The sequence below is a fragment of the Globicephala melas genome, chromosome 14, assembly GCF_963455315.2.
Source record: "Globicephala melas chromosome 14, mGloMel1.2, whole genome shotgun sequence".
Lineage (NCBI taxonomy): Eukaryota > Metazoa > Chordata > Mammalia > Artiodactyla > Delphinidae > Globicephala > Globicephala melas.
Genome location: NC_083327.1, coordinates 43,539,703 through 43,567,342, shown reverse-complemented (window position 1 = coordinate 43,567,342; position 27,640 = coordinate 43,539,703). Strand labels below are relative to the sequence as shown.

The following is a 27,640-nucleotide window of genomic DNA, read 5'->3' as shown; positions in this document are numbered from 1 at the left end:
ATGAATGTGTACTCTTATTCACAGTGATAATGGGAAATAATGGAGGAAGCAAGTATAGTTATTTGGAAATAATATAGAAGATACATCCAGCTCTGACCCTTCTTAGCTGTATGATGTTTGACCAGTCTTAGTTCACCTCCTGAGTATCACATTTCTAAGTGGAGGTGCTCATAATACCTAGTAACTTTGCTTTGAGGATTTTATGATGTAATATATGTGGGAGAAATACTCTGTAAAATATCAAGCAACAGATAAGTGTACAGAAGGGACCAGAACAAGAAAGAATGGGGGAATCAATGAAATCCATCACTGCTATTTTGAAAGTTACCGAAATCACATACTCTTCTGCCCAGATAAAGGGCAGCAAGATAAATAAACCCTAACCAACTTGGAGGGGGTCACCTGAACAGGAGGGGAAGTGTAATTTACTCTTGTATAACCACATATGCCTAGATGCCATTGCCAGAAAAACTGTTGAATGAATAACGCCGAAGTTGGCTGATAAGAATATTTTAAACATTGCTTCCCAACTTTCCTTCCCCTTTCTACGTGGCAGAGTGAAAATCTTACTACTCTGCGAATCAGGAGATATGTCGTCTAGTTTCAGTTCCCTAGGTGTGCATTGCATTGTTATTCATCCATTCATTCATTGGACCAATGTTTATTGACCTCTAAGTGTCAGGTCCTGTACTGAGCACAAAAGATACAGCAGTATACTTCGCACATCCCTAGCAGGGATCACTCAAATTCTCCATCTAGAACTTCTGCATCTGTAAGAAGGGAGAAATGGGCATAATGCTCTCTCCAGTCCCTTTCAGTTCTAATGTCTTTTTTTTTCCTCTCTGCAGATTTTCATCCTATATTCTCCTCCAAAGACTCAGGGAGTCTTCATGCTGATCTTTCCTATTCATTAAATTATAAAATAATATTTATGAATATGTATATAGAGACATTACAATGTCTATAATGTATACACATATGCACGTCTATAACTTATTTCCTAAATAGCATTCCTCCATTCATTTATGCATCACACCTTGAGAGTCTTTGAGGGGAGTCACTTCGCTATTTGTGGTGGCATGTGCAGATATATTAAACAGTCCTCACCCTCTAAGTACTTTGTAATAGAGGAGACAAAAGATATTCACAAATAATTACATGTCAGAATCCTTTCTTTAGAAAAAAAAAATCCGTTCACTTGATGGGATCAGAAAAGATTTCTTGTAGGTAGTGGTGCTAAAATGAGCCTGGAAGAAGGGATAGGATTTTGAAGCAAAGTGGAAGAAGAGAAGGTCATACAAGAAATAGTATGGGCAGAGGAAAAGACTAAGAACAGGATATCTGAAAAAGTACTGACCATATGGACATTTCATGTGTGAGACATGAAAGATGAGGCTGTTAAAGGAGATTGAGGTCAAGTGTGAATCACGATGCCAAATGCAGGTGCTAGGACTTTATGCCTTTGGCTAGCACTGTCTATAGCGTATAATGCAAGCCATATACATAATTTTAAGACTTAAGTGGCCTCATTTTAAAAGGTAAAAAGAAACAAGTGAATTAACTTTAGTGATATATTTTCTTTTACCCAGTGTAGGCAATGTATCATTTCATTTCAACATATAGTCAATATAATCAATACAAAACATTTTAATGAAATATTTTACATTCTTTTTTTCATACTATGTCTTTAAAATCTGTGGGTACTTAACACTTGCAGCACTGTGCTAATGGCTAGTGACCAGTGACTACAGTATTGGACAAAGCAACTCTAGCCTATGGACAGACATTGCTGGGTTTTGAGGTAGAGAGTGGTTCAGTAAAAACAATTTTTAGACAGCTGAATGACGTTTTAGTATGTAGACATGTATCAGATTGTGAGGATATTATGGTCACAGGAAGGATATTATGGACACAAGACAGGGAGACGATGTTGTGGAAATAACCTGGCTTTGAAATAATTGAGGATGGACTGTGGTGGTTGACTCATGTATTATAGAAGTTTGGGAGAAATGCCAAGTCTGCACAATCCAATTGAAGGAGAAAGTAAAGAGCAATATGCCAATTCACATAGTTAAAGGAAAAGGAGAACAGTTTGTTGCATCACCTGATTATCTTGCTTATCTCACTAGATTGGAACCTCAGTTCCACAGACATCTACTAATAAACTGTGCCAGACTTTGGGGAGTTTATAAATATATATATATATATATATATATGTATGTATATGTGTGTGTATGTATATAAATGTTTATAAATGTATTGATATGAACAGTTGTTCTTAATGTAACTTAACAACATCATGGGCAAGGCAGGCATTTACACAACAGAGAGCAAACCTGATTTTGAACACTTTGGAAACAGAAGAGGGAATATACAATTCTGCCTGGAAGAATCTAGAAAAGGTTCTTGGGGGAAGTGAGCTCAGAGCTGAATATTGATGAATAAGGACAATTTCTACAAGTGGACATAAAGAAAGGACATCATGAGTAGAAGGAAAGGCATGAAGGAAATTAGCAAAATATCTGGCATATTTTGGAAACTAAATATTTGGAAACTAAATATTTGCCAAATTTAGGGTCTGTATGGACATATCATATGAAAGGAAGCTGGAAAGGTGATTAAGGGGAAATCGGGGTGAGAGAATGTCAAGAGCTAGTTAAATGAACAGTTTTCCACTTTGCTGCAGAGGCCTGGAGCATCATCAGGGAAAGAAGCCCACTTCCAGAGGTGGGCATTGGGGAACATGGCTTTAGCTTGAGAAAAAGATGCAGAGGGGTCGGCTTCCAAGAGAGTAATATGAAGACAGTAGTTTGTACATTATAACTCGGAGTACTGACTTAGTGTCAGATATAATGATCTGCCTTTTCACTGAAAAGTATCTGACATTTCACTAAATTGACCTTTTCTTGACAATAGCAAACTCAATTGCATCATCCTCTCTGTTCAAAGTTTGAGCATAGAGCTGGCATTGTCAGGGGTACATGTGTCTCTTGAAGGCAAGCCTTCCCTGTTTGGTACTCAGTATTCTAAGAGAAGAAAGAAATCACTCCTGCTTTTTTGTTTTCTTTAAGCTACAGATGATGGGGAAATATGTCTGTACTGGTTTTATAATGCTGCATAACAAATGACTTGCCAGCATCCCAACTTAATACCGATTTATTAACTCACAGTTCTGTAGGTCTGAAGTCCAGGTGGGCTCAACAGGATTCTCTCTGGAGAATCTCACAAGGCTGAAATCAAGCCATCAGTTTGACTGGGCTCTTATCTAGAGAGTCTGGGGAAGGATCTACTTCCAAGTTCATTCGTGGTTGACAGAATCTAGTTCCTTGTGGTTGTAGGAATGAGGTCCCTGTGTTCTTTCTGGTTGCTGGCCAGAGGTTGCTCTCACTTCCCAGAAGTTGCTCTCCAAGTCCTTGTACCTTAAGCTCTCAACAGCACATCAAATCCTCTCTTGCTTGGAATCTCTCTAACCATCCCTTTTGCTACCAGCTGGAGAAAACTCCCTGCTTTTAAAGAGCTCCTCTGATCAGATTAGGCCCACCTGGGTGATCTCCTTATTTTTAGGTCAACTGTTTAGCAACCTTAATTACAATCTGCAAAATCATTTTGCTCTGTAACATAACATAATCACAGGAGGAACACCAGGGGCAAAGGTCATGGAGGAAATGAAGAATTCTTCCCCACCTACTGTGCCCTTACTATATCATATCAGAATACATTTCAAATGGAACCATTTCATTTTTTCCTTGTAAATTGAAATAAGCCACTATACAAGATGAAACAAAGACACAAAATGTCTTTGTCTATAAAAGGACAAATTTCGTCCTTGCTGAGTGACTGATTAAACAGATGGGCAAGAAATTTATATGAGCCTAAGGGGAAAGGAATAAAATAAAAGAGACTTTCATTTCTGGCAGTGTGGTCAAATAAGTACCCTGTATCACACTCACTATTGAAATAACTAAAATGTATGGTGAAGTAACTAAACTATGTGTCCGTCTCTATAAGTATATAACTATATCTATGAGGCTACTTGAAAGGAGGGAATCATGAATGAAATAAAATGAAATAAATAAAATATGAAATAAATGAAATAAAATGAGGAATGATTAGTAAGTTCCCAAGAGAATATTACTCCGAGAATTTCTGCCAAACCCTAGAATCCTTTAGCTTGCACTTTGATGGTTATGTGGGCTTAGCTTTGAGAAAAAGCACGGGAGCTGGTCAGTACAAGGAATCTAATAAGAGACACTCATAAAAATAGTATTCTAGAAGACTATACTGTTATTGTAAGAATGAGTTAGAAATAAACCCTAATATTCCACAAGGAAATCAATTTTGGCACAGAGTGAGAAGACAAAATTTCCTGAGGATTCATAATCACAAATAGGTCCTCCCTTGAGTTTGGTGTTCTAATTCATGCTACAGATGTGGTCCAAAAAACCTCAAGCATTATCCCAGAGGATCATGCCCTCAGGCAACTGGCAGAAGCAAATCTATAACTCCTTTGAAAGACTCAACTTAAACCCAGGCTTCCTGCTAAATGGGAAGGAAATCTAAAAAAGAGTGGATATATGTACACGTATAACTGATTCACTTTGCTGTACAGCAGAAACTAACACAACATTGTAAATCAACTATACTCCAATTTAAAAAAAAGTCATGCTTTTTACGACATGATCATTTACTACTCAGTTTATGTTTGAATCAGATAGTGGCTGTTTGTAGTAGAAGACATACAAGGATATGTGTTGCATTATTCCTAATAATGGAGAAAACTTGAAAGCAAACTTAGGTGTCTGACAGTTGCACGTGTACTGCATATATTTTTAATTGATTTATTAAACTGATTTTATTTTAAAAAACAAAACAAAACAGGCTTCCTGGGTTAAATAAAGTTCCTTAGAAAATGAACAACCCAGAATGAAGAATCACGGAACAAACAAGGAAATAAGACACTATGAGTAAAACAAAAAACCTCAATGGCCTCAGATAATGGAATTTTGGATGATATTGATAAATGCAGATAAATCTAAATAAGCAATGTTTTGTAAAACAGTAATAACAAAAATAATGCCTAACCTAGGAGGTGCTGAGGAATCACACTAGAATGAATATCCTGACCCGAAATGTACATAGTAGCTGGGAGAAAGTGATTGGAGTTAATGTGCTAAATTTGTAATTGGCATAATGATTGTTATTCTCAGGAATTATTTAATTAACTGGTTTCTGTCCTCTTTTTCTACCCTTGATGAAAGTATTGTCATCCAATCAGGATATTTTTCTGGGAAGAACTGATGATCCAACCAGAGAGAGACAGAAAGGATATTAACACTTGTTAATTACTTTATACTGCTTTCTTTTCTTCCAAGCGCTATACTTTGACAAAAATCACTTTAGCACTCTTTCAAAACGTATAGCACCCAAGGATTAGATTTGCACTGATGAATGAGTATCTAGTCCTGGTACTAAAATTAATGCCAAATCCTCATAGAAAGAGGATGAATTTTCCCACAAATACTGACGATCAATACAGCTAGATTCTATTTTGAACTCTGCCAGTCATTAGCTAAGTGGACCTAGGACTGTACCTGGACCAGACATTGGCTTCCTCATTTAGAGAATAGAGAATAAAATAGTTATTGTCTCTCATATCTTTGCTGTTAAACTCCAATGAAACAATAATTAAGCTAGAGCTTTAAAAACTGCAAAGTGCTACACAGATAGTAGCTTTATGAAAACTTTTTATGATGATTAAGTAGATAATAGGAAATCTTTCTATAAAGTTTTTAGGTTGTTCTGATACAAATTCACTTAAATTTTATGTTAAATGTGTTGAATTTTCTGAGTCCAACTTTGAGATTTGAACATGGTGCATTCACATTTCTGTGCAATCAGTCTGCTAATGGTTTAATTCTTCACTTTAATGGTAAAATCAGCATCATCTTCAGATTATAAAAGAAATATATAACTTAGTGTTATAGAGGTTAAAGGGGAGGAAAAAGTTGCTGCAGACAGAGGATAATGAAAACTACAATGAAATAAAAGTTAATGATAAAAGTACCACCATACTTTTAATCTATTTGTGGCATTAAGGTATTTTTTTATATACATCATTTCTTTGATCCTCACCAAAAACAAAAACAAAATTTGTGAGACAGGAAATTAGATTTAAAAGTTGACTTTTTATCTGGTAGTTTATTTTTGCGGTATGCGGGCCTCTCACTGTTGTGGCCTCTCCCGTTGCGGAGCACAGGCTCCGGATGCGCAGGTTCAGCGGCCATGGCTCACGGGCCCAGCCACTCCGCGGCATGTGGGATCTTCCTGGACCGGGGCACGAACCCGTGTCCCCTGCATCGGCAGGCGGACTCTCAACCACTGCGCCACCAGGGAAGCCCAATACTATACTTGATTTTAAAATAAATATACTCAACTGTTACTGAGTATGACAAGTAGAATTGATATTACTATAAAATTTACCAGCTATACAAGTCAGAGGGAAGAGCTTATCCAGTTAACTTGAGCTCTTTAACTGCATGAGGCTAAATTACTGGAATGATCTGTTTGGACCACGTATCTTAATTACCTGTATAATTGTCACCTCTCCAACTCACACTTTTCTATAAACACAAGATTAGAGAAGGAGAGATTCTGCTTCCAAACTTATCAGCAGGACAAATTTACTAAACTCCAGTAACTATTTAATGAAGTGAAAAGAAACTTTAGGAGGGAAAATACATACCCTTCTTCTACAAACATTAGTTACATATACCAATCAGATATGGAGATTAAGACTAATTGGGATTTCATGCCAAAATAAAATTCAGTTCCTATCTCTTTCCTTAAGACCTCATTCTAGTAAATGAGACCCTGAAACAGAAACAGAATTAACTGATTCCTTTTAAGTTTAGTAATTACAAATGCAAAATGAGTATCCTGCAGAGAGCCAGAGGACTACTCAAGCTAATGCAATAATGGTAGCTGTGAGAAATTATGTATGCACGATATCAGAAGCTGAATGGAGGAAAGAAGTGGAGAACCCATTTGAAAATTTGGAATTTGCTCAAAGCTGCTCCTGCAGTAACTCCCAGGATAAGCCCTCAGCACGGAGCAGTAATAAACTCCACAGTTCTATATAATTTACCAACTTTTTTCTTTTCATGTCTAACATTGACCCTTCATGGTTAACTGAAGAAACAAAGAATTAAATAGCTTCCTTAGCCATTTGATAGAGCAATTATGAGCATCTTGACGGATACATTTTCTGCTTAATCTGCTAACAAGTGGTGTCCATTTTCCTCTTAATCTACACCCATCCCTCCACATTTGACCTGACACATGCAGAACACCACTTCCCATGCCCTGTTCTTGTATCTTCTTCATTTGTTTCTTTCTCCTTACAGCTGTCTTATGTGATCATTATAATAGAAGAAAAGTGAATTCTTTGTGACGCTTTTCCTCTGCTGCCCTTGGTTAATTTTTTCAGAATGCGATTCCTATGGGCTCCCTGACGTCCGGGCAGATTGAAAGCTCATCAGTAGACTCTTTCTTAAGTGTTGGTGTCTTTTCAAAGATATTTCTTGGCTTTGAATGAGAGAACTGCTTTTCACAGTGATAGGCAGTGGAATGTGAGGCAGCCATCTTGAAAGAGTTCCAGACTATTTACAACTGGGGGCTTATAAGCACTTAACAATTGAGATTCACCTCAGGCACTAATTTCCGCCCCCACTGCAATTGTCTTTACTTCCTTACACATTAATCTCTCCTTATAAGAACACTCATTTAGTGCTAATCTGATGGAATTCCTTAGTGTAAGAGAAGTTTAGACCCAGAAGGGATTGTTAAACTCATCCCTTCCAAACCCTTTGTTTCTTGGGAGGAAAAATCAGAAGACCAGGGAGGGTAAATGATTTACCCAAAGTCACAGAGCAGGTGAGTAACAAAGTTTGAGCTTCCTGTTTTTACTTTAAATGGAGCAGAGGGGTGGGAGTCAGAGGATTTCCCCCACAGATCTATGGTAGGGGATCCCCTCTGCTGGAGAGAGAGAGAGTGTGTGTGTGTGTGTGTGTGTGTGTGTGTGTGACCACATTATCCTTGCGTGGCCCATGCTCTTTTAGGGATATTGTACTTAGGACTGTAAGGCTTTGTGGATAGCTACCATGCTTCTGAAAGCCAACACCATTCCCAGGGTTGGGTACCCAAGGAAGAGATGGGCCTCAGGGAAGACCACAGAACTTAGAAGGAGAAATGAAGGGGAGTGGAATCCCAGTGCTGTAAGAAGATATGAAGGACTGTGCTCCTACGTGATGGGGTTAAGACAGCACCTCTCTTAAAGCCAAGCGTCTGGAAAAAGGAGGCACCACTGTGAAGACCCACAGCCTATACACAAGTAATCCATTCTCTGAAGGCTGGAGGGTCTGGCACCAGGACTGTACACATAATTTGTGGGACCCACTACAAAATGAAAATGGGCTCCTTGTTCAGAAATTATTAAGAATTTCAAGGCAGTGGCAGCAGAGCCTTAAACCAGGCATTCAGCCCTTCTAAACACAGAGCCCCATGCAAATACACAGGTCACGTGGCCAACAGCTGGCCCTGTCAGGCAGCAAGTTGTTCCCTTGGCAGATGCTGGTCTAAACATCCCAACAAGCAAACATCCCAACATCTTCACTTGCAGGGGGGTTTTGAAGAGAGGAGTCTTTTAAAGGAAGACTTGTGCCTTTTGGAGAGTGGTCTGACTGTGGATACTTGGGCAGGAGGCAAGGACCCTCCACAGGGGAAGTGGATCTTAGGGCCAGGAGATGAGACTCTGAGGTCCAGCAGACCCCGCCCTTGTGAGGAGTCTTCCTTCACTGCCAGTCTAAGAGGATCTGGGCTCTGTGTTTAAGGGAGGATGTAGTTTCCTTACGCTTTTAACAAGAGTTGACCTTGAATGCTGGAAGACAAAGAGTAATGAAGCAGGATCTGTGTCCCTTGTTGCCCACATCATTCCTGGCGTCTGCAGTAAACATGGCAGCACTCAGTAAACATTTGTTGACGAATGGTAACATAGGCAGTTATCTTGAGAACAGAATTTGGTGGAGCCCTTCTGGCCCTGAAAGGAAGAGATTCCGAAAAAAGAGGTGTCTATGGTAATAAAAAGAGGAATGCTTTGAAGCACATTAATAATACTGCAAATTAAGAAAATGTTAGCCTGCCCAAGGAGACTTTTAGAATCATTTTGCGTACAAACTAATTATAAATTATTTTACAGATTTATTAACTACTCAAAAGATTTTTCTAAGACATGTAGCTGTACTTTTCTTTTGCTATCAATGCCAAGAATAACAGCACTGCATTCTTTCTCTTTAAGTTCTGTTATTTAAAGAACATAGTGGCGGGATGCAGGGAGAAACTGGAAGCAGGCAGAGAAAGCTGAGGACAAAGACCTAGAAAAGTGAAAATTGAAAGAAAGGGATTGCAAGGGCCTCAGAAGTGAATATAGTCTCTTTTGAATTACGGTTTTCTCAGTAGTGGGATTGCTGGGTCATATGGTAGTTCTATTTTTAGTTTTTTAAGGAACCTCCATACTGTTCTCCATAGTGGCTGTACCAATTTACATTCCCACCAGCAGTGCAAGAGTGTTCCCTTTTCTCCACACCCTCTCCAGCATATATTGTTTGTAGATTTTTTGATGATGGCCATTCTGACTGGTGTGAGGTGATACCTCATTGTAGCTTTGATTTGCATTTCTCTGATGATTAGTGATGTTGAGCATCTTTTCATGTGCCTCTTGGCCATCTGTATGTCTTCTTTGGTGAAATGTCTATTTAGGTCTTCAACTCATTTTTTAATTGGGTGTTTGTTTTTTTGATATTGAGCTCCATGATCTGTTTGTATATTTTGGAGATTAATCCTTTGTCCATTGCTTCATCTGCAAATATTTTCTCACACATGCACCCCAGTGTTCATTGCAGCTCTATTTACCATAGCCAGGACATGGAAGCAACCTAAGTGTCTATCGACAGATGAATGGATAAAGAAGATGTGGTACATATATACAATGGAGTATTACTCAGCCATAGAAAGGAATGAAATTGGGTCATTTGTAGAGATGTGAATGGACCTAGAGTCTGTCGTACAGGGTGAAGTAAGCCAGAAAGAGAAAAACAAATATCATATATTAACGCATATATGTGGAATCTAGAAAAATGGTACAGATGAACCTATGTGAAGGGCAGGAATAGAGACATAGACGTAGAGAACTGACATGTGGACACAGGGGCAAGGGGAGGGTGGAATGAATTGGGAGATTAGGTTTGTCATAGATACACTACCATGTGTAAAATAGATAGCTAGTGGGAACCTGCAGTACAGCACAAGGAGCTCAGCTTGGTGCTCTGTGATGACCTAGATGGGTGGGATGGGGGGTGGTGGGAGGTCCAAGAGGGAGGGGATATGTGTATACATATAGCTGATTCACTTCGTTACACAGCAGAAACTAACACAACATTGTAAAGCAATCATACTCCAATTAAAAAAAAAAAAAAAAAGGGCTTCCCTGGTGGCGCAGTGGTTGAGAGTCCGCTTGCCGATGTAGGGAACATGGGTTTGTGCCCCGGTCCGGAAAGATCCCACATGCCGCGGAGCGGCCGCCCCCGTGAGCCATGGCCGCTGGGCCTGCGCGTCCGGAGCCTGTTGCTCCGCAACGGGGGAGACCACAACAGTGAGAGGTCCGCGTATCGAAAAAAAAAAAGAAATGAATATAATCTCTTTAGAAAGGGAGGAGAATGGAGGAGGAGGCTAAAGAGGGAAGAGGAGATGCCAGACAGGTACACTGTCCTTTTCCGTGATGGCAGCACACTACACACTCAGTGGGCACTCAGGAAAGTTGTGATTAATGAATCCATAAAAGAAAAAATGAATGGGACATGGTTAGTAGTGTTGTGGTAAATACTTCACAACCTGCTCTTGGGGAGGGGGGATGTTTCGTAGTGTTTAGAAATATCAGTTGTATAAATCCTCCCTCCATGGCCAATTTTAAACTACCCACATGAATTCACTAAGTGTGGAATTAGGAAGAGAGGCACAATATTATCTCCACTGAACAACACAATAGACCTAACTTCAGGAGCATAGATAATAGTAAAATGTAGTATGATAATTAGGAAATAATGAGTTTTCAATATTTATTGCCTTTGTTTTTTAACTTCTTTAATTGTGAATGTCTGTAATGTAGTTCTTAATCATGGCTTTAAGAACTAGCTTGCAAAGTACGAGCCAGCTCCAGCCCTCCAATGGATGGGCGTCCTCAGATGCTGCCATTATTCACGTTGTATAGAAAGAGCTTTTTCCATTTTTCTTTCTTTAAAAGAATTGAGAAAAGCAAATAGGAGACAGTACAAGAAATCTCCTGAGAATATTTTCTCCTTAGCCACTTTTCCAAAGTTTTTTTTTTTTTTTTTGATACATAACTCATCAGAATTTACAAGTGGAATGTTTAAGAGAAGATGAGTGATATATCTATTTCTACCAATAAACTCTATAACATTTTCAACGTTAAATGAACTTAGTAGGGAGGCGGAGTTGCGCAATGTAAAAAGCCTGAAACTAGCAGTTAGCAACCCCAGGTTTAATAGTTTGAGGCTTTGAGCAGGTCATTTCACTTTCCTAGGCCTCAGGGATGCCCACTGCCCCACTTATATCACAGGACTTTGTGGGGATCAGGTGTAGGTCTTCTAACTTGCTGAAATGTTGATAATCTGTTACTTATTCTTAAACGGTTTGGTAAAAATAATATGTTTATATAGAGAAAGATAAAGCAAAGATGTCAAAATTTAACAATCGGTAAATCTAGATGAAGGATATGTAATCATTCAAATTTTTCAAAATAAAAAGGTGGGGAGGACAGGATTAAAGACACAGACCTACTGGAGAATGGACTTGAGGATATGGGGAGGGGGAAGGGTAAGCTGTGACAGGGCGAGAGAGAGTCATGGACATATACACACTAACAAACGTAAGGTAGATAGCTAGTGGGAAGCAGCCGCATGGCACAGGGATATCGGCTTGGTGCTTTGTGACTGCCTGGAGGGGTGGGATAGGGAGGGTGGGAGGGAGGGAGACGCAAGAGGGAAGAGATATGGGAACATATGTATATGTATAACTGATTCACTTTGTTTTAAAGCAGAAACTAACACGCCATTGTAAAGCAATTATAACCCAATAAAGATGTTAAAAAAAAACAAAACCCCAAAGTGCTAACCAGAAAAGGAATAAATAAATAAATAAAAAATAAATATTGCCACAATGAAAAAAAAAAAGGTGGGGAGGGACTTCCCTGGCGGTCCAGTGATTGAGACTTCGTCTTCCAATGCAAGGGGTGCGGGTACAATCCCCCTGGTCAGGGAGCTAAGATCCCACATGTCTCCCAGCCAAAAAAAACCCACATAAAACAGAAGCAATATTGTAACAAACTCAATAAAGACTTTTTAAAAAAATGGTCACATCAAAAAAAAAATCTTTCAAAAAGAAAAAGGGTGGGGAAATGAGGTTATATATTAATGAGGTTATTATACACATGTAGCACTCTGTAAACCTGCAAAGTACTAAACAAAGATAAAGTACTTTTACCTGCTTAAAGAGATGTGGTATCCAGATACCATAGCTATTAAGATAGTCAAAGTTCATTTCATCTAGCTGATTCAATTATTCAGCAATTATTTACTGAGTATGAGACCCTAAATGCTGGTGATACAATAACGAACACGGCACAGTCCATAATCTCATGGAAGTTACATTCTAGTTAGAGGGACACACAGTACACAGGCAATTACAATTTGGTTTCAATAGAATTAAATGATGCTGTGCTGACACAGAAGGAACATGTAAGCCCACCTTATGTGATAAAGAAAGACTTTCCCAAGGAGCCTAAAATCTAAAAGATAGGAATTAATCCAAGGCCTGGAGAGAAGTCAGCATTAGTAGATGTAGCTAGTGTTTATTGAGTATTACAATGTGTCAAACAGTGTTCTAATTACTTTACATGCTCATTTCCTACTCACAGAAGTTCTTTGGGGCGGGCTATTAGTATCCTACTGGGACACCATCTATTGGTGCCCCAGACCCGATAGATGAGGCACAGAGTTATTGTTTTTAGGCTCTGGAAACTTTATTTATCAATAGAAAGGCCCTGATGCAAAACTGACCATGACCTATTCCAAAGAACTGCAAGTTGTTCTGTCTACTGAAGTTTGTACGTGAATGTGCTGGGGGAGGGGTGGTGGTAATGAGGAATTGCGGTGGAAAGAAGTAAAAGGCCTTTAAAACCCTGTGGATAATAGGGTCCCGTTAAAGAGTATTAAGCCTGAAGGCAACAGGATCAAATTTCTGTTTGGAAAGACCACTCTGTCATCGGTGTGGAGAATAAACTGAGGCGAAAACAAAACTAACAGTGGGCAGGCCAGTTAGGAGCCCATCAAATCTGAGGGAAAGAGAGTGTGCCCTGAACCAAGGCACTCACAAATGACAGTGCAGAGAACTAGGTAGAGTCCAGTAGTACTTTGGAGATAGAATTTTACTGGTGGGGCAGAGCCAAGGATGATTGGATTCCAAGGTTTCTGGGTTGGGCAACCCCGTCAGCAGATGGGGAGCCATTCACTGAGATACTGAGAAGAGCTGGGGGGAGGTAAGATGAGATGGGGTGATAATGAAAAGGCAATAAACGGATTTAGCCAAGATCTTACAGAGATCAGGACATAAGAATCTGAATCAAGGGGCAGTCAAAACCAATGTTATTTTGATCCTCTACCAAAAAATCTTTCAAAAGGAGAGTCAGTTCTTGAATTACGGGGAAAACAAGTGGGGTTCCCATGATTCTGGTTGGTTTTAATCATAAGTAGATAGTGAATATGAAAAATACATTATAACCTATATAGACATTACCTTTCATTATTATTTTCATTATCATTACTTATTAATATTTTCCCTTCCTTTTATTAGGTTCAAACACCCAAATAGCCCTTTTTATTTACCCCTCCATAAAAATGTTTCCCTCTTTTACTCTTTCATTTCACATCCTCATCTTCTACTGTAAGATTCAATGGAAGGAAATTTGAGGAGAGTTGAAGTGGTTTTGTCTGCTCGCATCAGTCAATAAGCAAAAGTATTTATTAAGAGTTTCCCAGCGGTGATCATTTCTAAATGTATAGAAATATCAAATCACTATGTTATGCATTAGGAACGAAATAGTGTTGTAGGTCAATTGTACTTCAAAAAACAAATACACAAACTCATAGAAAAAGAGATCAGATTATGGTTACCAGAAGCAGGGGTTGGGTGTAGTGGGTGGGAATTGTATGAAGGCAGTCAAAAGGTACAAACTTCCACTTATAAATAAGTACTAGGGATGTAATGTACAACATGATAAATATCATTAATACCGTTCTACATTATATATAAAAGTTGTTGAGTTCTCATAACAAGGAAAAAGATTTTTTTCTTTTACTTTGTATCTGTGTGAGATGAAGGATGTTCGCTAAACTTGCTGTGATAAGCATTTCATGATGCATGTAAGTGAAATCATTATGCTGTACACCTTAAACTTATACCGTGCTCTATGTCAATTACATCTCAATAAAAAACTGAAAGAAAAATTTAATCAAAAAAAAAAAAAGCGCCTCTCAGGTGAGCATCCAAAGCTCAGGGAGTGACATTGCCATCAAGGGGCCATGTTCTTTGGGGTCAGATAATTCTGAATTTAAATCCTCCTGCATTTACCAGCCACATGCCCTTGGGTAAATAATCTGTTCATCTCTCTGCTCTTCGGTTTCCATCAGAAAAAATAATAAAACGGATAATTCCTCACAGGTCTGTTGTATTATGTGAGATAATAAATGTGAAAGAAAGTAACAGAGAGACTAGGGCTCAATAAATGTGGTTCCTGTCCACCCCATAAGGCTGTTGCCCAGGATAAATGAGCTAATACTCAATAGACTGTTGTGATTTCCTTGGAATAATTCTGCTATATAAGTTCAGTTGTTTTTAATGAACTTTGCTGATGTTGTTTCTGTTATCGTTTTTACTGGTACCAGGGGCTTGCAGCAACCGTGTCTATAAGCCTTTGAAGAGCACTTGAACATATCTTTATTATTATTATTTTTGAATTCCCTTATTTCTTTGTGTCAGCTTGGGAATCATTTCTTTCTTTACTTAGTGCTGCTTTGGAGAAACAGCCAGATGTCTGTACAATTTGTCGTTTCTGGCCACATACTCTGTTATTTAGATACTCGGCTTTGTTCAGCTAAGATACCGTGTCTATTAAAGCTTTCATAGTCTGGAGAAACTATAATTGTGCTGTTCTTGGCACACAAAATGAAAGAGACTGGGAGATTAAAAACTGGAGATAAAGGAGGGCTTAAATGTCACTGTAGGTCTTTAACTTTTTTTTAATAAAAAGAAATAATAAATTTTTTAAACCTTTAATTTTACATAAATTGCCTATTACCAGTATGACTGCTCTGATGAAAAATTATTAAACTATCCATTAAAGCTGGCATAGCTAAAGGGAAGGGACTTTGGGGTTGGAGAAGCAGTTAACCTTCTCCCCAATTTAATAGCATTGTCTGTAAGGATTAGATGGTATGGCTTCTCTGTGACTTGTACTCCTAGACCAAGACCTGCAACTCCCAACTTTTAAGACTCCATTGTGGCAGATGCTTGAGCACTTCGTGATGTCATAGAAAACCAAAGAGGCATCTTGAATGTTAAATTTGCCAAGTACGTTTGGTTTTCCTTTTTTTAAAAATAAATTTGTTTATTTTTGGCTGCATTGGGTCTTTGTTGCTGCACGCAGGCTTCCCCTAGTTGCGGCAAGAGGGGGCTACTCTTTGTTGTGGTGCACGGGCTTCTCACTGAAGTGGCTTCTCTTGTTGCGGAGCACGGGCTCTAGGCGCACGGGCTTCAGTAGTTGTGGCACGTGGGTTCAGTAGCTGTGGCACGTGGGCTCAGTAGTTGTGGTGCACGGGCTTAGTTGCTCCACGGCATGTGGGATCTTCCTGGACCAGGGATCGAACCTGTGTCCCCTGCATTGGCAGGTGGATTCTTAACCACTGTGCCACCAGGGAAGTCCACCTTTGGTTTTCCTTGAGCAAGGTTTATTCTGCGGCTGCTCTAATACTATCTCTTAGCACGTGGTCTGAGTGATTACAAAGCAGAACGAGATTTCACTTCCTGTGTCCCAGAGAGCCTCATTAGAAACTGCAACCTTGGCCCCCCTCACTTCTCAAAAATTCCAAGAGATTTCGACTTAAGATAAGTGTTCACTTTTTGTTTGTTTGTAATTGTGCCATCTTGCTTTGAACAGCAATTATAGTGTGTGTTAGCATTTTAATGTTTAACAGGAATTTCCATTGAAAGTTATTTGTATAAAAGTGGACTTAGTGTTTTGCAATCCAGTTACACTATTAATGAGAACTGCGTTTATTTTATTCTTTTCTTGTTAAAGTATTACCCTCCCAAAGATACTAATTCTGCTTCATTTTTGTGAAGTGCCCAAATGTAAAGTTCTATTCCACAGTATCTTACTCAAGGCTCCTGTCATAACACCCCTGTGAGACAGACATTATTATCTTAATTTTACAGGTGAGGATACCAAACTCAGAAACTTTCAGTTACAAAACTACACAAAAATGTGACTCAAGGGCTTTGACTCCCAATCCAATGGTCTTTGTACTTCACCCTGTACAACTTGCTCATATTAGTTGAGGTCTCAAATAAATTAAAAAATCTTAGTTTTCCTCAGTGCCATAGTGGGCATAAAGATGCTTTGGAGGGCATAATGGACTTTCCATAAGTGGACGAGGCAGTGTAAAGAGCTAGGCCAGCCCTGCAAACAAAAGCCTGGAGAAATCAGGATTCCCAAAGAGAGAAAACCCCAGTGGGTGTATTTAAGTCATCTCAGACATAAAGAAGTTGGGCCGGCAGCAGCAACTTATCCCACAGAGGAAAACCTTCATGGTGATAACTGGGCTTATCACAAAGGAAGAGTCTGTGGGTGGAGCATTGGAGTCTTCGAGACTGAGCGACATTCAGTGGCAGTAGAAGAAGTAATGACCCCATATTCAGTCAGGTTTAATAATCTAATGTTTACCAGATGATATGTGCGTTGCAATAGAGAACTGGAGAACTTTGCCATGATATTCTCCTAAATCTTGGGCTACTTCCCCAGCAGCCTTCACATCCTTAGTCGCTTTTTTCGTCTCTTTCCTGCCCGCTCACTCAAGCAGAATTCAGCTGTGAGATGGCTTCATAGCTTCACGCACCCCATGCAGGTAAATGTCTCCCAAGTTTTATCCCTAAACCCAGCTATGACCCTTTGGTCCCATAATTATCTACACAAGGGACCTGACCCATTACTACCTACCAATGGGAAGAGTGTTGGGATTTTTTCCCCCAAATTCCACCTCCACCAGGACCACCCTCCCCAGGAAGATATCAGTGGAATCTGGGAGTATTAAAGGAGGAGAGATAGGAAAGACATTCCAGCACAGAGATGAGAGCACAGGGGTATGGGGAGCCATGAAGAGGCCAACCTGACAGGCATGGGGCTGGTGTTGGTGAGTAATAAGAGGGAAGAAGCCAACTGCCCAAGCTGGGACCTCAGAAGGAAGGGCCTGGGCTGGCAAGGGGAAGAGATTGGACTTGATCTAGTGAACAACTGAAAACAGATGACCGACAAAATAAGTTGTGTTAGGAAGATTAATCAGACTGTCTGGACCATAGGAAATGAACACAGAGACACACCCAAATGTTAAGAAACAAGGGAGGCACTAAGTGCCTGGACAAGACAAGGAGAGAAGAAATTAAGGAGAGTTTACTGACCGTGGTGACCAAGGAGAAAAAAGATAATAGAAAACGATTTGGAGTTTTGTGCGTCATTCCCTCCACTGTAAAAATACAGACACAAGATTAATACAGACCTGTTGAGTTGGAATCTCTGAGTAGGGGGGGCAAGTGTGTGTTTTCTAAAGACTCTGCAAGTTCAACGTGGGGAACCACCAGCCTGTGGAGCAAAGCAGACAGATTCCAGGCGGACTGCCTTTCAGTTAGTCTTCTCGGATTTCTCAGTCAGCGGGCTTAGCCCATTGCTAGGAGGTGTGATGGAACACGCAGGAGGCAGCAGCTAACACTAGTGCAACACTTCTGAACACTGGACTCCTAACTGAGGTTCTAACTACAAGAACAAGAATTCAGGAGAGGAGGGAGTGGACCATGGACTAGGGCATCAGCTGGAGAGCCCTTCCTAGAGGAACTGGGACATGGCCCAGACCTTGAAGAATGGCTGAGCTGTAGCTGCAGACAGACAGGTGGATCAGGGAGCTGGCGAAAGCAGACTAAGCATCATGCGGTATAGTTTTGAATGGGGAACGTGGGTGCTACATTTAGGTAGCAGAGGAGGCCAGGTGATCCCCAGCCTCCCTCCAAGTTGCTCTTCTATATGAGGCCAGTGACCCTCATTGAGGCCACGGGCAAGCACATTTTTACCTTTGCTTTTCCCATCTCTCCCATTTGTAGCTGGCCCTCTTCAACCACATCCTAGCTTTTTGTCTCTCATACTGTTTGTGAGCACACATTAAATTCATTTACACTAAGATATAAGGACACATAATCCCTTATGTTAGCCTGGCATATTAATAAGCCTTTGTGTAGTGATGTCACTTGTAGAACACTTACTTCCTTCTCGTTATAGCCCTATGGAGTGGGGAAGTTAGAGATTGTCCCCATTTTATAGAGAAGGAAAAAAGGTTCAGAGAATCTAAACAGCCACTGCAAGATCACTAAGGGGAGAATTTCAATAGGGGACTTGAACACAGGTTTCTTTCTGCCACCCTGTTCCACATCTTGCTGCGGTATTTGCATTTCAACAGGGATCAGAGCCCTGTGCTGAAGGTAGGTGGCTCCGAGGATTTCAGACATCGACCCAGAGATAGGAGAAGATTCATTCTTTCAGTGGAGCCCTGAGTCACGCTACATAAGTTACTGCCTTTGCCTCCACATTACCTGCGAGTTGTGTGATCACAGGCAAGTTAGAGAAAATTGCCAGAGCTTCACTCTACCTGTTTTTGAAATGGAAATAACTGTATCTGCCTAGTAGGATTCTTCTGACAATTTCCTGAAATACCACCTGGATAATGTCCTTGTCACACAGTCGGTCTCAACAAACCTCCTTTTCTCTCCCCCTTTTCTTCCCCATTTTATCTACACACAAGGCAGGCCATGCTAAGCTAGAACCCCAGCCTCACCCAGTCCCTACAAAGACCTTTCCTATCGCCTCTCCTTTGCTTTTGCTCTTAGCCCTTCCTCTTCTCCGCTAAATCCCTGTGTCCAACCACACCAACCCTCCTTCGCTTCTCAATCTAGCCAAGCTTTTTCCCTGCGCAGTACTTTTGCACACACTGGTTAGTCTGGCTGAAACCCACCTTGCCCTCCTCCAGCCCTCCTTGGTCCTTGTGCTCCAGGCGTAAGCCCAAATGTCACATCTTCAAGAAGGACGAAGTAGCTTCCCCCTGTATTCTTTCTCACTGCATCCTGTACTTTTCCTCTGTTATTACAATTTGTAGGTACATGTGAACCTTACATTTACCGGTTTAGTTTCTGTCTTCTCCACGAGACTATAGCCTCCCATGTTGGTCACTATCTCTGGGGCACCCGGTACAGAATCTAAAACCTAAGTCACGTTCCATAAATATTTGTGGGCTGTGTGTTGGGTGAATGCTGCTCTTCTCTCTCCCTTTTGGGATGACCTCCTACAGCCTCCTCAACAAATCATATACTACATACCACCAAACAGCATTCCCATCGAGCCCACATACCTGACCATCTCCTTCATTTTCTTTTCCCAACAGTTATTCATACATTATCACGAATGAGGTGGTGTTCTCTGATTGTTTCATGATCCTCTAATCACACCATCAGTTTTCCAAGGGCTAAAACTTTTTAAGGATCTTTTTTGGGATCCCCCATAAACCTAGTAGAATAGCTGGAAATGCTATCAGTGCTCAGTATTTCCTGATGAATGAATGAATCAACCCATCAATCCTAGTATAATCCTTTTTTGTGCAGAGAAAATCTTCACTTAGCAAATAGGGAGAGACTATTGCATCAAAACAATCTCTAACCACGACCCATTGCTGTTGTCCCTCTTCTGGGGTTACCATTTTGAATTTGAATGTGAAGCAAACAATCTTATCTTGAAAGGGGGATTGGATTTATATTTAATAAGAGAGACTGAATCGGAAGCTTGCATTTTTTCCCAAAATTTAATAACAGCACTAGTAAAGCCTTACACTCCTCAGCTGGCCTTATTTCAGGTGTAAGAGTACAGAGCTTCCAGGTAAGCTTCTGTCTTGATGTTAGAGCAAGGCCCATAACACCAACCCTGTTTAAATTCATTGAGAGCCAGGAGGGGGTCACATAGCACGGCATCTAGTCGGAGCATGCTTTCAGAATCAGTCAGTCCAGTCCAGGCCTGGGCAGAGGAGATGAAGGGAAACATCTGGTTACTGAGAGCCACTGTCCCCAAACATTTGAGATACTGATAGCTACCACTGATGACCTCAGTAAGTAAAGACATAGCTTTTGATCTTATCCCCTTCCTCCGTTCACAAGTAGAACGAAATGAAACAAAAAACATATCAGTAAAGCATGTCATTGTTATGCCCCAAATACTAACTTACTGAAGGGGGATTTCAATTGCTACCTTCATCCCATTATACTGAAGTAGAACCTTTAGTTTACTGGTTGCCCTGCTGCTAAACCTCAGGTTGCTCCGTTGCTCATTTTATCAGTATTCTTTGAATGATTAACAACAAAAACATATATATATTTACATATATATGCATTTATGTATGCATTTAAAATTATATATGCATTTTAGTGTACTTTGACAGTTGCCCAGCAAGTTCTGTCTAGATAGTATCTTCCCTCTGGTTTAGTATTTGATCTTATAACACAGAGCAGGGAAAGGTAGGTAAGTTTTGCTAAATAGCTGTTGTCCATGAACGCTGTCAAGGCTGGTATGGCATCTGTTCTTTGTGTGACATCACTTTATCCCCTGTATGCCCACCCCTGCTTGGCTTTGTGACAATCAACAGAGCCAGTAAGAGATGACTGCTGATGAGTCCCCTTCTATCCCCATCTCTCAGGCTGCAGAAGTCCTGAAGGTTGATGGAGGGCCATGCTATTCAAACAGCAGGCATGGCTGAGACAGAAGCTCCTGGTGCTGGGAAGCCTTGCTGTTGGGAGTCTCCTGTATCTAGTCGCCAGAGTTGGGAGCTTGGATAGGTAGGTGATTAAACACATACTTATGCCTGTATAACTTTAAATGTCTCTTGATTTCAACTTCCTTAGGACATAATTTTAAATCTATCCATTTGTTTTCCTCCTTCAAGATTCCCAAGAAGCATGTTTTTCTGCAGTATTGATTTTGATTTATTGAGACTTTAAAAGAAAGAGATCCAAGTTGCTCAAACCAAGGTGTTCATCAAGATCCATTTGTATTCTGTGTGTGTTGTTTGCTCTCAGAGAAGGGATAAAGCCATGTACAGTAAAAATGTCATTTACTATAGCTCTGTGTGCATCTGGTTGTTGACCTCTAGCCGTAGCAAAATAGTGATGATGTATTTATGTATCTACATTTTGAAATTTATAAGTGGGCAATTAATGTGCTACCAAGAGAGTTAAAATTATGTATGAGACTGTAAAGGAGCTCATCAGGTTTGGAATCCATTGCCCTGGAAAGATGGCTGCAGGGGGAGTTTTAACTATGTTAATTAGCTCTGGTTTCCAGGAGCTGAACATACCAGACAAGGAGTCTGTCGCTCAGAGTAATGGCCCAGAAAGCAATGGAAAGTTCACAGAGAGGAAATTTACAGAGCTAGGGTTTGGCTCTAAATAAGCCAACAGTTGAGGGGTACTAGACCTGCAGAAGTCCAGCAGTGTCACCTGGCTTCAGATTGAATGCCACTGGACTGTCCCACATCCGGTATGATTAGAAAGGGTAGAGAAGTTAATTTCTGAAATTTGAAGCTTCCTTTAAAATTAATTCTTGCTCTTGAAAAACTGATGTATGCTCCCCATGAATTCAATTCCCATTTTCTATAAAAGTGTAGCCACACATTAAAATAAAAATATCTTCCTTACAGTTTTTCTTTTCTAATCTATAGATCTTATCACAGAAATACTTAACAAATAGTATAACAGTGGTCTTTGCTTTCCTTCAGCCAGTATTAATTTGGACTGATAAAATGAACCCCTTTGATGCTTTTCAATTCAAAATTCCTAAGTAAACTTCCTACTCACTATGGGAAACGGTATAACCCAGAGCTTATCACTGACTCCAAGTAGTTCCCTAAAGTAGGACTTGTTATTAGTGAAGAGCCTTGAGGTGGTACCATTGTCCTATGTCCATAATGGAACTTTTATATCAAGTTCTTCCCAATACCTTTAGTTTGCTTCTAATCATTTGCTTTATTGAGTAATTGATCTAACAATCATTAACATATTAGTTATTTAGTTGATAACTCTTTTCATTGTTAACCTGGTCTCTAGTCTCTAATGGGGTAGCTTTTATAAGGAATTGAATTGCTTGGGGGGCTTTCTCAAAACCTCTCATTGCGAGTTCGAGCAGATTGTCTGAAATTGACACATGCTGACACAGACCTGTCCTTTAGAAACTGAAGACCCTGCTCTCTGGGCGGGAGGCTGAGCTCAATTACTTCTACTGTCCCTTCCAATCCTAAAATTTCATGTTTTTTAGTCTGGGGTCCATGCCTACTCTTTAGGGAGTGGAAATAATATGATATTTTTTCCTATCTTGAGTTAGGGAGTCCAAAAAGCAATTGTTCTGCAGGGAATGAGCTCCCATGGTAGAAGGTAAATAAAGGAAAGAAGGAAAATGACCTTTTCTAGAAGTAGAGAAATTCCTTTCGAGCTCAGACAGGGCAGACACTGTTTCAGCCTCTCTCAGCCTGGGTTCTGTGAGAGAATCAAGTCCTACAGCAAAGAATTTGATTGACTGTTTCCTCAGTTCTCCCAAGGACAGCATCATTCAAGATGCCTGGGAGAGAAGTCCATCCATTACATTCAATGGATGCCTTAAGGGATTAGGGTTTAATTCTCAACCAGAGCCCAGCAAGAGCTAAAAGATGAATTTGTGACATCCCCATCAACGTCACAATTGAAAACATACTTTGACTATGTATGTGTTGCTCCTTATATATCTTCCATTTAGAGCTCTAACATATTAATCCTATTAACAAAGTTATGAAAACAAAATTCATGTTTCTCTAAAATATTAACTGTGATTAACCCTGTTTTTTATAGTATGTCATATTTTTATGTTTTCCACAGTGAGCATAAGTTGTTTTCAGAATCATAAAAAACCCACAAAAAAGGTAAAATATGTTCATATATTTCCTTAAGCATTATGATAGCTGTTTAAACATTGCATAGGCCGAGCCCCTTCCCCTCAGTTCTGCAAAATGCCTTGGCATGACCTTGAGGTTCTTCCCTTCTCCCTTTAATTGTAAACATTACAGAAGATAAGAAAGGTACAGTGGGGTCTCTTGGGAAAAGCAAGAGACAGCCTCATTGCCACAGAGAGGGGAGCATAGACTCCAAATTATTAGGGCAACTAGAAGCTTCATTTGGAGGAATTGGTTTAACAGCCATTTCGACTAATACTATACCCTTTAACAAGAAAGCAAAAATACCTTCTCAGATAAACTTAGGAAAGTTATAATGAATTCAGTTCAATTGCAGACTATACCCCAAAGGAAATTCAATTTACTAACCATATAAATTGGTCACACCAAATTAAATAGTCACTCCAGCCTAATATCACTGTGATTGTTACCACAACTTTCTCTCTGAAAAAAAGCAGTGGTGCTTTTTCACTGCTTAGGGCAATGTTGAAGTGGAAATCCTCCTTTCCGGCTCCATCCTTTGCTTTGCTTCTTTCATGAGCTTGAGTCTCGGATTTAAATGGGCTTGACGATGAGGACCTGAGGTTTCTGACACTGCCAGAGTCTTGTTGATTTCTGGTCCCAGGTGTGGTAGGTGATATACAGCACTTGCTGTTGGCATTCGGTTTGCTCCTATGTTCAGCAAAGTGAAAACATAAGCCTGACCTTTTTAGATAGAAAGAGAAAGAGAAGCAGAAGAAATACGTACTCTTCTAGCTGTCCCCAAGGCCAAAAGCAGGAATTCTCCTATAATGGAAAGCTCAGCCAGTGCCAAGACTGGAATTTTGCAGGTTGATGACGCAAATAGCCGAGGGCAGAGACTGGGACCTCTTTTCAGATTATATCTCAAAGATTTTTCGGAGTCATATGAGTGCAGCTGAGCTGCAAGAAAATAATACCACATGAAACCCACAGGACGTGGCCTCCTAGTTGCCCTTTAGCCTCCCAACTGAAGATTCTAATCTTCCGTCTTTCGTATTTTCTAAATGATGTTAACTGGTGGGCTGCTAAAAGGCTATTAGTATGGTTGGTGTCACTTGTCTGTCCTGTACTGTGAACGTCAGTACACGCTATAGTCAATTAAGAGCTTGGTGAGTAAGAATTTTAAGAAACACTAATAAAAATATTCCATCAATTATGTGTGCTTCATTTAATACAGAGTTGCTTAAAATAAAATTTCCCAAACATATGTTCATTGTGGATTGCAGTAGGCAGAGAGCAGTGGTTTTATTTATGCATTTTAAGTCTTACTCTCACTGGGGAACCAGAGAAATGAGAAATTAGTTGCAGTGAGCTCCTTAGAGCATCTCTCTGTTGCTTACAGGCTACAACCCATTTGCCCCATCGAAGGCCGGTTCGGAGCCCGTGGTCAGGCTGAATTCCCCCTGCGCGCCCTGCAGTTTAAGCGTGGCTTGCTGCACGAGTTTCGGAAGGGCAACTCTTCCAAGGAGCAGGTACGCCTTCATGACCTGGTCCAGCAGCTCCCCAAGGCCATTATCATCGGGGTGAGGAAAGGAGGCACCAGGGCCCTGCTTGAGATGCTGAACCTCCATCCGGCAGTGGTCAAAGCCTCTCAAGAAATCCACTTTTTTGACAATGACGAGAATTATGCCAAGGGTATTGAGTGGTATAGGAAAAAGATGCCTTTTTCCTACCCTCAGCAAATCACAATTGAAAAGAGCCCAGCGTATTTTATCACGGAGGAAGTTCCAGAAAGGATTTACAAAATGAACTCATCTATCAAGTTGTTGATCATTGTCAGGGAGCCAACCACAAGAGCTATTTCTGATTACACTCAGGTGCTAGAGGGGAAGGAGAGGAAGAATAAAACCTATTACAAGTTTGAGAAGCTGGCTATAGACCCTAATACCTGCGAAGTGAACACAAAATACAAGGCAGTAAGAACCAGCATCTACACCAAACATCTGGAACGGTGGTTGAAGTACTTTCCAATTGAGCAATTTCACATCGTCGATGGAGATCGCCTCATCACGGAACCCCTGCCAGAACTTCAACTCGTGGAGAAGTTCCTAAATCTTCCCCCGAGGATAAGTCAATACAATTTGTATTTCAACGCTACCAGAGGGTTTTACTGCTTGCGATTTAACATTATCTTTAATAAGTGCCTGGCGGGCAGCAAGGGGCGCATTCATCCAGAGGTGGACCCCTCTGTCATTACCAAATTGCGCAAATTCTTTCACCCTTTCAATCAAAAATTTTACCAGATCACTGGGAGGACATTGAACTGGCCCTAAAATAATGTCATACGACACTATGTGTTGTGCCCGGGGACACACAATGTCTCGTCTGGATTAAAATATGCACTTTTCCTATAGACACAACTGTCCAAGTCATTTTTCCATGTATACTTGTACATACGCAGTGTGTGACCAAATATAAGATCAGCTCTTTTTCTACTGAAAATTTACAAAAACAAAAAACAAACCAATTTGCTGTCTACATAGTTGCATCTTTTATGCTATTTACAAAAAGAAGAGGTGGTGGTACTGGGGGAAAGTGACTTCAGCTATTCTCAAAGAGTTAGTCTTCCTCTGAGTCAGAATTTGTCGCCTGCCATTTTCATAGATTTAAGCCAAAAGATTGACATGTGAAAATGTACCAATGGCTGTGAAGTTTCAGGAAGTAGAGGATTCGGTTATGCATTCTTTTCTAAGGGAAAGCTGACTCTTTAATTCAGATGCTGAATTGATGCCATGAAAACAGAAAATACTATTTTCTTATTATTTAAAAAAATGTCTTATCTCATAAAATTGACATCGTTCCAAAGTTCCTGTGGTGATTTTGCACTATCGTTTTCTCATATGGACCATGGTGTCACTTGTAGCATGTCAGTCACACATCGGAAAGTCAAGTCCTTTTACTTCCGTGTTCTATGTCAACAAAGAGAAATGTCATGTACATAGTGTATATAGTTGTAAATACTGGTTTCACACTAAGTAATTCTATTTTGTAAACTGAATATGGCTATTTAATTTATTGTGAAAATTAAATTTATTGTGGTATTTAAAAAATGGAATGGATTAAAATTACTCTATGTGCAATTTTTTTTTATTCATTTTGTTTTATGTGCCCCTTGCTGGCTCCCAAAGTCAAAGCTGTTTATGTGCACATGAGAGCACTTGGAAAGATGCACTTCTCCGTTGGATTTCTGTACCCTTGTGATATGAAGCAAGGTTGGATATATTTTTTAAAAATATCTCAACCATCTGGAAATCTAGTATAACAGCCACCTCAAAGAGCACTTGTGCTTCCCTGCTACAACCTTGTAACAATTAACTTACTTGCAGTTGCTCCTGGTGCTAGGAGACAGACAAGAAATACTTTAATATAATCAAGGCATAGAAGAATCACAGTTTTATATGAACCTCTAATCAAAGTCAGACCAATAGAGAAATTAAATAAAATAAGATTAGAAAACTTGTGTAGCCTCTGTACTGAAAGCTGCTGCTGATGCTTCCGCAAACTCTCAGAACTCCCTCTTTGAGATGAAACTACATCAGCCTGCTCAGGAATGATCAAATTACGTAGTGTTGCTATTACTAACATAAACATATGGCTCAGATTTCCATCCAGAGAAATTAATGCTAAATTGGGTGCTTGCTAACATCAGATAGCCTGTACTGTTCTGCATTTACAGATGCTTAAATATAGTTCGGAAAACCTTGGAAAGAGGTATCAACAGAAAAAATAATAATAATAAGATGGATTTTTCACAATCATGGTTGCTTATCCAGTGGAAGATGTTTAAGGGAGTTTTGTTCACATTGAGAGTGCCTAGCAAATAACAGTGGATTCCCTTTTGATTGTACTAAGTGTTGATTTTCTCCATGAGTTGTTCATCCTGTCCAGTGATTGATGGTGAACTTTTCTAAATAAATAGCCCTTTGCCCTTCATTGTCGGTATATGTTGCTTCTCAAGCTTCAGCCTTGGTAATCATCTCTACCGTTTCAATTAGCATTGGTGCTGTTTTCTCAGCATGGAACAGGCATGACACCAGCACATGCTGAGAGGCCAGCTTCTCACTGACTGCACAGTGAGTCTGGAGTGAGAGTCTTGGGTCTAAGTGTCAATCACTCTCGTTTAAGCCGTGAAGGAAATCAAACATAAGGAACTTAGC

At 40.0% G+C, this 27,640-nt stretch overlaps 1 protein-coding gene across 7 annotated transcripts in view; it reads left to right on the top strand.

The window, feature by feature from the left end:
- The window catches only part of HS3ST5 (heparan sulfate-glucosamine 3-sulfotransferase 5), a 292,419-nt gene extending 265,198 nt beyond the window's left edge, over positions 1–27,221 (top strand). For 6 of the 7 annotated variants that reach the window (XM_060283542.1, XM_060283540.1, XM_030882800.2 and 3 more), the window contains 2 exons: positions 21,183–21,321; positions 24,826–27,221. In XM_060283542.1, the coding sequence (XP_060139525.1) occupies positions 21,215–21,321; positions 24,826–25,756 (1,038 nt within the window). In that variant the 5' untranslated portion in view covers positions 21,183–21,214 and the 3' untranslated portion in view covers positions 25,757–27,221. Of the gene's footprint in view, positions 1–15,648; positions 15,757–21,182; positions 21,322–24,825 lie in introns of all 7 variants that reach the window. The other variant, XM_060283539.1, reaches the window with a different exon arrangement.
- The last annotated feature ends 419 nt before the right edge of the window (positions 27,222–27,640 follow it).